General features: G+C 42.8%; 1 protein-coding gene across 4 annotated transcripts; it reads right to left on the reverse strand.

The window, feature by feature from the left end:
• Window positions 1-603: 603 nt before the first annotated feature.
• Window positions 604-3943, reverse strand: LOC144219493 (procathepsin L). Of its 4 annotated transcripts, XM_077749503.1 has the most exons (8): window positions 3818-3943; window positions 3777-3779; window positions 3405-3524; window positions 3107-3253; window positions 2536-2760; window positions 1918-2080; window positions 1162-1279; window positions 604-703 (listed from the first exon to the last, which is right to left on the reverse strand). In XM_077749503.1, the coding sequence occupies exons 1-8, from the start codon at window positions 3941-3943 to the stop codon at window positions 604-606; spliced, it is 1002 nt and encodes a 333-aa protein (XP_077605629.1). The 4 variants fall into 4 exon arrangements, with proteins under 4 accessions (XP_077605629.1, XP_077605630.1, XP_077605628.1 ...); XM_077749504.1 differs by lacking the exon at window positions 3777-3779 and having other exon boundaries at window positions 3119-3253; XM_077749502.1 differs by lacking the exon at window positions 3777-3779.
• Window positions 3944-8560: the final 4617 nt, after the last annotated feature.

Genomic DNA, 8560 nt, shown 5'->3' on the forward strand with positions numbered 1-8560 from the left:
CACTACCACTTCATGTTTCCTTTTGCCTCAAAAAGTGTCATTTATTCAAAGGAAAAGAAAAAAGATGGGGCACCTGGGTGGCTCAGTCGGTTAAGCGTCCGACTTCAGCTCAGGTCATGATCTCACAGTTCGTGGGTTTGAGCCCCGCAACAGGCTCTGTGCTGACAGCGAGCTCAGAGCCTGGAAACTGCTTCGGATTCTGTGTCTCCCACTCTCTCTGACCCTCCTCTGCTCATGCTGTCTCTCTCTCAGAAATAAATAAAAACATTTTTAAAAAATGATAAGATGTCCATTTCTTGGCTCCCTTCCCTCCCCCCTCACTACTACTTTAAATTGCTTTATTTTAAAAGGTAAAACTTCATACATCCTTTTAAAACAATAAAACTTAAAAGTATTAGACAAGTCAATCATAAAAGGTGTTTATAGTAGGAATGAGCAAATTAGTAACATTTTACCAGTGTAAAATATCACAGAATCAAATCACAACTTGGATCCTCAATAGTTCAAGTGTTTTATCCCACACAATACAGTGTGACAGCTTTAAAATAAAATTCATTTTCTGGATGTTCTGTTGCCAATCAAGGTCTTCTTCCCACCGTCATCTCACACGGCAGGAAAGCTGGCCATGGAGGCGATTCCACAGTGATTGTCCCGGTCTTTGGCCATCATGATGTAGCCACCCATGCCCCAGTCCGTGCCCCAGCTGAAAGAGAGAGGCTTTGCCATTTTATTCAAATAAATAAAATACATTTGTCTTTATTAACAGTGAGACCTGATACTGAGCAGTGCACCAGAGGCCAAGACAGATTCAGAAAGAATTAGGAGAGGCTGTTCTTGTTCATGGTTTGAGTCTAAACCTGCACAGAAATTATTCCTCCAACCTTTCACAAGACTGCAAGATGAAAGACAAGAAAAGGAAACTCTCAGGACAAGATGTGTTTCAGAAATAAGAAAATTTTCAAATTTATAAATGCAGCGGTACCAAAACTCTAGCAGGACCCTAGCAAGCTTAAGACAGTACCTTATTAGTTCCTCCTAAGTGGGGTAAAGACTTCTGCTACTTTACAGTGTGCTCAAGGGTTTGAGTCCTACATCCAGACACTAATTCCAAAAAGGATTCTCTTTTCAATTGCAAAGATAAGTATTTTTGGCCTTTTATACCTGTTCTTAACAATCCAGTATTTTTTGTTCTCTGCCTCTGTTCCGTCAGAGCCATAGCCAACCACCAGAATACCATGATCCAGGTTTTCACTGCTACAGTTTGGGTCATAATAAATGCCTGGAAAAGTAAAATTCAATGCTGGGATGACATGTGGCAGTGACCCAGCTTATCATCCATGGTGGTAGGCATCTCAAACTTCAGTTAAGTAACATAAACCCAGAGAACTTTTAAAAACAAGATTCTTTAATATGCTAGAGATTTAGGTCCTCATCTAATGCAACCAGATATACAAATTTGCACAAACTCTTTTCCAGATAACTTGCCAAGAGCCATAAATGACCACTTATTGACACCTTGTCAATACTTTAGGATGTTGCCCCAAGGAAACAGCACAAAATACAAAATTATTTGAGCCAAGAGGTTATTTTTCTAGTTTCAATTATAGTAGTACAATTATTTGGAAACTCTGAAAGGTCTAATAACTGGAAAAATGTAAAGTAAATTGAGCTATACCAATCAAATTATGTAGGTATTTAAATATATTTATGATGGGCTTAAAATCATGAGGATATGATTCAAGTAATGTTGCATGGAAACAACAGACACAAATACTACATGTACAGAATGAGCAACCTTGTTAATCAACACACTCAAAATTATAAATTGTTTTCTAAATACCTACTAGTCAATTATGCAGTACGTCATGGTGGGTTTCCCATTTTTCTACCTAAACTTCCATATAGACAGATGCTTACCTTCTTTATAGAAGCGGAAGGTATCCAGGCTTGAGTCTATAGCAGCAGAGATGGGCCCCACAGCTGCCAATGTGTTCATAAGTTCATTCTCCTTACTAGGGATGTCCCAGTAGTCAGTGACACTGGCAACAGAGTTCTCAGGCTTGTATTTGCAGGATTCGCCCTTTCAAAGGAAAAGGGGAATAGACTTGATTACTACCATCCACCTCCTGGGGAACATGAGTTCAAGACAGTTTGAAACTTACTGGAGTCCAGTCAAATTTGTTATAATGCATCCCAGTATCTGAAATTCTAATGGTTGTTTTGAAATTGAAAAATCAGCAGGTGTCTATTCAATGACACACTCTCGGTCTTCTTGTCCATAAGAAATGTTTCTATCTAGAGAAATCCATGCCAGTGTATAGAATGGTATACTGTACTTATCTGCACACAACACAGAAGTAGGGACAGCTACATGGTAACCATCAAGGCAGAAACTGTACCAGACTAATAAATTTTAATGACAATTCTGACAGTCTGCAGATACAAAGTCCACAATCTAAAATGTGAATATAAATATGGTATCTGTTGTCCTTGAACCTGTTCAACTTGGATAACAAGATAAGGAGCTCTGTTTACCTGTGCATGATATGGATAGGATTGCTCTGAGTCCAGACCTCCATTGTCCTTAACATACTGGAAGGCATCATCGATTAGGCCGCTATTGCAACCCTCATTGCCTCCAGGCTGAGAGCAGTCCACCAGGTTCTGCTCACTCAGTGAAACAAGTTTGCCAGTTTTCCGGAACATCTGTCCTTCAAGGGCACCAGTTGCACTAAAAGCCCAACAACAAAGACAATAACCCTGAAAACAAAATTGAAAATCTCTTAGTCTACAAAATAAATAGTAAGAGTTTGACAATAGCTCACAGAGGTAAAATTTCCTAAAATATAACAAACTGCATATTGTTTGTTCCTCAACATCCATAGCAAGGATACTAATTCATTTTGTCTTCTATTCTTCTTTTTTTCATGTTTTATTTATTTCGAGAGAGAGAGACAAATGTACAAGCAGGGGAGGGCAGAAAGAGAGTTAGACACAGAATCCAAAGCAGGCTGCAGGCTCTGATCTGTCAGCCCCAATGTGGGCCTCAAACTCGTGAACCTTGAGATCATTGACCTGAGCCTCTTGAGAGGGAATATTTTCCCACCTGATTCTTCACGGGAGTTACATAGCCTTTCTCTCTCCAGTCCACAGATGATGGGATCTCAGCAAAGAAAGGTGCTTGGAACAGTTTCCCCTTCCTGTGCTTTTGGATTTTAAGGCCATTCATCACCTGCCTGAATTCTTCATTGGTCTTCAAGGAAAAGGAAATAGAATGTTGACAAGCATGAGATTTTTTAAACTAATGTGAGGAAAACAAACAAACAAGCAAACAAACAATACTGTGAGGATTCTGACAGTAACATAACACACACATAACATTCAGCAATCCATGCCGTGCTCACCATGTCACCAAAGGAATTCATTGCCATTGTGAAGGTGTGTTTCCCTTGGCTGTGTTCCCGATTGTGCTGTTCGATCATTTTCATATTCCTCTCCCACACTGCTCTCCTCCATATTTCATCCTGCAGAAAAACAAGTATCTTATCATCTTTGTTTCTATTTAAAAGCAAATCACCTGCACCAAGTGGATGTGCTCACAGAAAGGAGGAGAAACCACTCTCAGGAATGATCTGATGCCTCTGGAAGCTGTTCTACAGCAACCACACAGCAGGACGTATGCCCATGTTATGCACAGTCCCAGTGCCCTGCTTACTGCTTTGGTGAGATCAGCCTCAAGAAGCTACTCTGAGTTATGAACTCCCACCAGCATGAACATTCTCTGCAAGTGTCACTGGACAGTTTAGCTGTTACCAACCACACCATAGAGTTTCCCATGTGTTGCCTTCCACTGGGACCATTGTTCATCTATGCTCTGATAGAGTTTTGGAGCAGTTGAAGCTATTCCCAAGCAAAGGGCAGCGAGGAAGAGGGAAGGATGCATGTTTCAAAAACCTAGGATGGGAAAAGAAACGAGTATCTGATCAGGCCAAACCGTCTGAAAAACCAACCTCCTTTTTTCTGAGTTGTAAAAGCCACCCCGGTGAAGTAAAAACATTGAATTTATCCTCCCGAGGGTTTTCACAGGCTATGGAGAAAGGCTGACCTGCAGTTCCGCACCCCGCCCTGCGACCGCCCCCTCTTCCCCAGGACTCGTAGGTCCGGGCAGGGAGGGGCGGGCCCCCGCAGGTCCTGCTGCCGCCTCTGGAGGGGCAAGACCTGCTGACAGAGCGCCCTGGGAGCCCCAAACTCCCGACCCCCAAGGCTGGAGGCTACGCTGGTTCCGAGAATGTCCCTCCCAACACCCTGCTCAGATCTTGCTCTGGAAAATCACCTGTGACAGGTGCAGCTGTGCTGTGCAGTCACAGGGGTGGGTCTGGGGGGTTTCCCAGGTAGGAGACTGCATGTCAATTTAAGGCCCGGGATTCTGCCCCGCGGGCCCCGCTCCCACCTCCTGTTCCCGCCGCGATTGGTTGAGCTGATATGTGGGCGGGACCTCCGTGGTTCGGGACTCCAGTCTTGCTTTCTGGCTGGGTTCATGCTTGACCTACGGAGGTCTTACCTGCTTCCCTGGGCAGGTGAGCCGGGGGACCAGGAACAAGACTGAGGAGGGAGAGTGGAGTGGGGTTGTATGGCATCTCCTTTGAGATCCAAATGAACTAATGAGCTGGCTAGTGGCTCACGAAAAGTAGTTCACAGGGAAGACCAAATGGATTTTCAGCATCACCCTGCCTGTCCTTTAGTCACCGAATTTTTGGTAAACATCTCCTAGAGGACTGAGAACAAGATAATCTATTCTAGTCTAATCCTAGAACAGGGTAATTCCAGGTGGGGCGGGTAGACGAAGCAGCTAATGCCCACCTTTGGATGTGTTATCACTGTTACAGGATGGGATGCTTTGGGTTTGGGAAGAACCTGGAGTGGACTGGAAATGAATACTCGGAACGCGACTGGACAAGGCTCAAATCTTTGGACGACAAAGGGGCAGATGGGAGGGGTGTCAGGGAAAGCGTGACATTTTGTAATTCTCCTGTCCTGTCTCCATCAGGGATTCTTCTTCCCTTTCAAATCTTTCTCAAAACCGACAGAAACAGCTTTGAGGGAGGAAATGGCTTACAATGGGGGAAATGGCTTAAAGAAATGGAGGAAAAGTAGAATCTAGAAACTACATTTACCTCTTCAGTATCCAATCTGGTTTTCTTGAGATTTAAGAACTTTAAGAAAAAATAGCAAAACAGCGTTTATCAAGAAACCATGATTTTGATGTCTGACGACCAGTTTTGCTTTCCTTAGAAACACAATTCCACAGGTCTACACTGCCTACTTCTCTGGACCTACCTCTGTGACACACCCCAGTGATCTTCCTCACGTGTTGTCTCCACCAGTTCTTCACTCTGGGACAGCAGTGGTCAAAGGGATTTTGTACAGGGGCTCAGAGTCAGGACTGGGCCAGCATGGCCATTCTATACTTCTCCTGGCGTGGGGCCCTGGCAGGCTCCGCACATCCTCAGCCTCATTTCCTCAGTGGGGCCATTGGGCAATAACTAGATTTTCCTCAAAGGATTCTTGTGAAGATTAAATGAGATAATACATGTCAGCCATGAGCATAGAGTAGGACTAATTTAATACTGCTTACTCGTGCAGGCTGTTGAAAAGAAATCTACAGGCCCAAAATGGTGTCACTTAGGTTAAGGGCCCAAGTCAGGAAACCAAGACTTGATACCTAACCCAACTGCAGATTGAACTCCCAGCAAGGTAATCCTGAAAGAGTCAATTTCCTGGTTCATGCTGGGGAATTTACTGAGAATCTTTCATCTCCCCTTAGCAGGGCCACCTTGTCCAAACAATGCATTCTTTGCCAACCAATTCTCTTCTTCTTTTTATGCTTTCCCCCTCCCTCTTATTTATTTTTAAGATTTTGTTTTTAAGTAATCTCTGCATCCAATGTGAGCTTGAACTTGCAATCTGAAGATCAAGAGTTGCATACTCTACTGACTAGGCCAGCCAGGTTCCCTTCCCCTGTCTTTTAAAATCTTTCTTTGGTTTAGCTCATCTGAGTTCCCTTCTACTTGCCAGATGGGATACTGATTCATTGATTCTTTAACAAAGCCAATTGTATCTTCAAATTTACTTGGCTGAATTGTGCTATTTAACAGATTTGGTGGCAGGGACAAGCTCTGGAGTGAACTTCCAGCAGCATTCAGGGCAAGAAAAAAATCCAAGGCATGGTTTCAAGGTCTTCCCCTTTTCCCAATGCTGTGGATAAGCTCCTCTGGGTCAAAGCTCCATTCTGTTTGTCTCTGTCTTTTGCCTTTGAGCTCCCAATTCAATTGGCTTTCCTTTATGGGGTGTGTCAGCTTGAGCTGCCGATGGTTATGCCGGGAGCCCAATGGTGTTGGCATGTTTGCTGGGAACCCCACTGAGCTGACAGAAGGATCTGCCCTGAGCCAACCCCTGCCTTTCATACCACATTCCTCAGCAATAAGTTCCCAGGGGAATTTGGTGGTGGGCCTTACTAGTGACAGGATGCAGTGCTGTTGATATATGAAAGTACATGTTTGTTTGTCCTATTTGTGTAAATAAAGAGTATTGCCAGCAGGATCTTAGGAGGCCAAAAATCCGCAAACATTGGTAGGTATTTAAAGGCTGCTAAAGCTCTGGCCACCTCAAGAAGGCTGCCATGATAGAATAAATTAGTCACAGAACAGGTTAGATGGACACTAGGTAACCCTCCAACCTCAAGAAAACATCTGTGCAATGAAATACACTGTAAAACACACACTATCCCCAATCCTGTTGCACCTCCCTCTTAGGTATTAGTTCCAATCCCAAATTGAAGGTATCCTTCAATTCTAAGCAGTCAGGTGTGCTAGCTTCCAGCACACCTGCTTATTTTGTGCCTAAAAACTATGGTCCCAGAAGTTATATTAGCAAGGTATATATCTTTCTAGATATCAGTAGGTATCAACAGATATCTAATAAAATGAAAAAAAATTCTTAAAAATAATCTAGAATTACAGTGGCAATCATGGGGGACGTTCCAGTTAGACCAGACTGTTCATTTAAGGAGTGTACATGAAAGTCAGGGTTTCCAATCTAAATAGAGTGGGGTACCTACTTTAATTCATACGCAGAAGTCTCCAAAAGGCTTCAAGATTCTAAAATAGTTGCATTGAAAGATTCATTACAAATGACTACTGGACAATTACAAACATGAGAGGTGCTTAAGACCAAAGACTGTAAGACTGACTTATGTCCTCCACCTCCTTAGCCCTCTTTTCCCTGAGCTCTCTGTCTGCTACTTTCCCACCTCAGGTGACTTCCCACCTGAAGAGAAAGTCATCTTTTTATAGGACACCACCTGAGATTACAGGTGACCCTCCTGAGATGCCTTTCATCCTTGGTTAAGGACTAAACTGAGGCCCACAGTAAAACATTTCATAAACACAGCCAGGATCCTCAAGAATTGTTCTTTGTTTATTTGTTTTATTTTTAAATAGATTACTCCTGAGCCCAGATGAGAGAAGGAAATAAAAGTTCACATCATCCCTTCCTTTCCAAGTCCAGACCCATCAGCTCTGAATCCTTTTTTCCTGGGAATAACTATTTCCTTCTGGTTCCTTTTGTTTTAATGAATATGGTTGCTTTCCACTTGCCTCAGCTCTCTCTTTGACTGTCTTTGGGAGTGGCTCTAGATTTTGTAAAAATAGCCTCTTTTACACCCTCTTTGAGGATATCTCTTGGGTCCATGAAATCATTTAATACCATCAGAAATCTTTACGTGTTTTGGCTAAAACCCAACAAAATATTTATTTTTAATTTAATAGCTCTAATCAGAAATTTGGCCCCATTTGGCTCTGATATTCAGAGCCTGATAAAGTTTTGTTTTTTACCTTCTCCTTTAAGCAAAATGCACTCAGAGGAAAAGAAGACTTTCTCACAGGTGGATAGGTGGGTATGTCAGTCCTTTGATATTATTTAGGCAACAACCCAATTGTTTGAGAAACTACACACAGTTGTCCCTGTGAAACTGGGAAAAATACTAGCGGAGAACAGAAGGCAGATTTGTTAAGCTACACGTAGGTCACTATTGATCACTGCGGCAGAATATTAGGTATGTGTTGTTTAAAATAATTGTACTTATAAATAGAGAACACTTCCACAATCATGTAAGGTAACAAAATACTATTGATAAGATCACAGGACGCATTGCCCTAGTACTACATTTTGTTAACTTACTGACATACAATAGAGGCATTTTACAGAGTCACAGTCTTTGAAGGAGAACAGACCCCCTCGCAAACAGACATGGAAGCAAAGAATAGAAGACAGCATCTTAAGAATGCGACTTCAGGGACGCCTGGGTGGTTCAGTTGGTTAAGCCTCCAACTTCAGCTCAGGTAATGATCTCACAGTTCCTGCATTCGAGCCCCACATCAGGCTCTGTACTGACAGCTAGCTCAGAGCCTGAAGCCTGCTTCAGAGTCTGTATCTCCCTCTCTCTCTGACCCTCCCCTTTTCTCGCTGTCTCTCTCTCTCTCTCTCTCAGAAATAATTTGTT

This window comes from Crocuta crocuta, unplaced genomic scaffold (assembly GCF_008692635.1).
Source record: "Crocuta crocuta isolate KB4526 unplaced genomic scaffold, BGI_CrCroc_1.0 scaffold99, whole genome shotgun sequence".
NCBI classification, from domain to species: Eukaryota; Metazoa; Chordata; class Mammalia; order Carnivora; family Hyaenidae; genus Crocuta; species Crocuta crocuta.

Bases quoted from the DNA above. Each gene is read 5' to 3' on its own strand.
- LOC144219493 (XM_077749503.1), bottom strand. From the start codon at position 3,943: ATGCATCCTTCCCTCTTCCTCGCTGCCCTTTGCTTGGGAATAGCTTCA. The intron at 2,081-2,535 runs GTAAACAGAGCT...TTCCTTTGAAAG, and splicing joins CCTATCCATATCATGCACAG to GGCGAATCCTGCAAATACAA. The intron at 1,280-1,917 runs GTAAGCATCTGT...TTACTTTTCCAG, and splicing joins CTTCCGCTTCTATAAAGAAG to GCATTTATTATGACCCAAAC.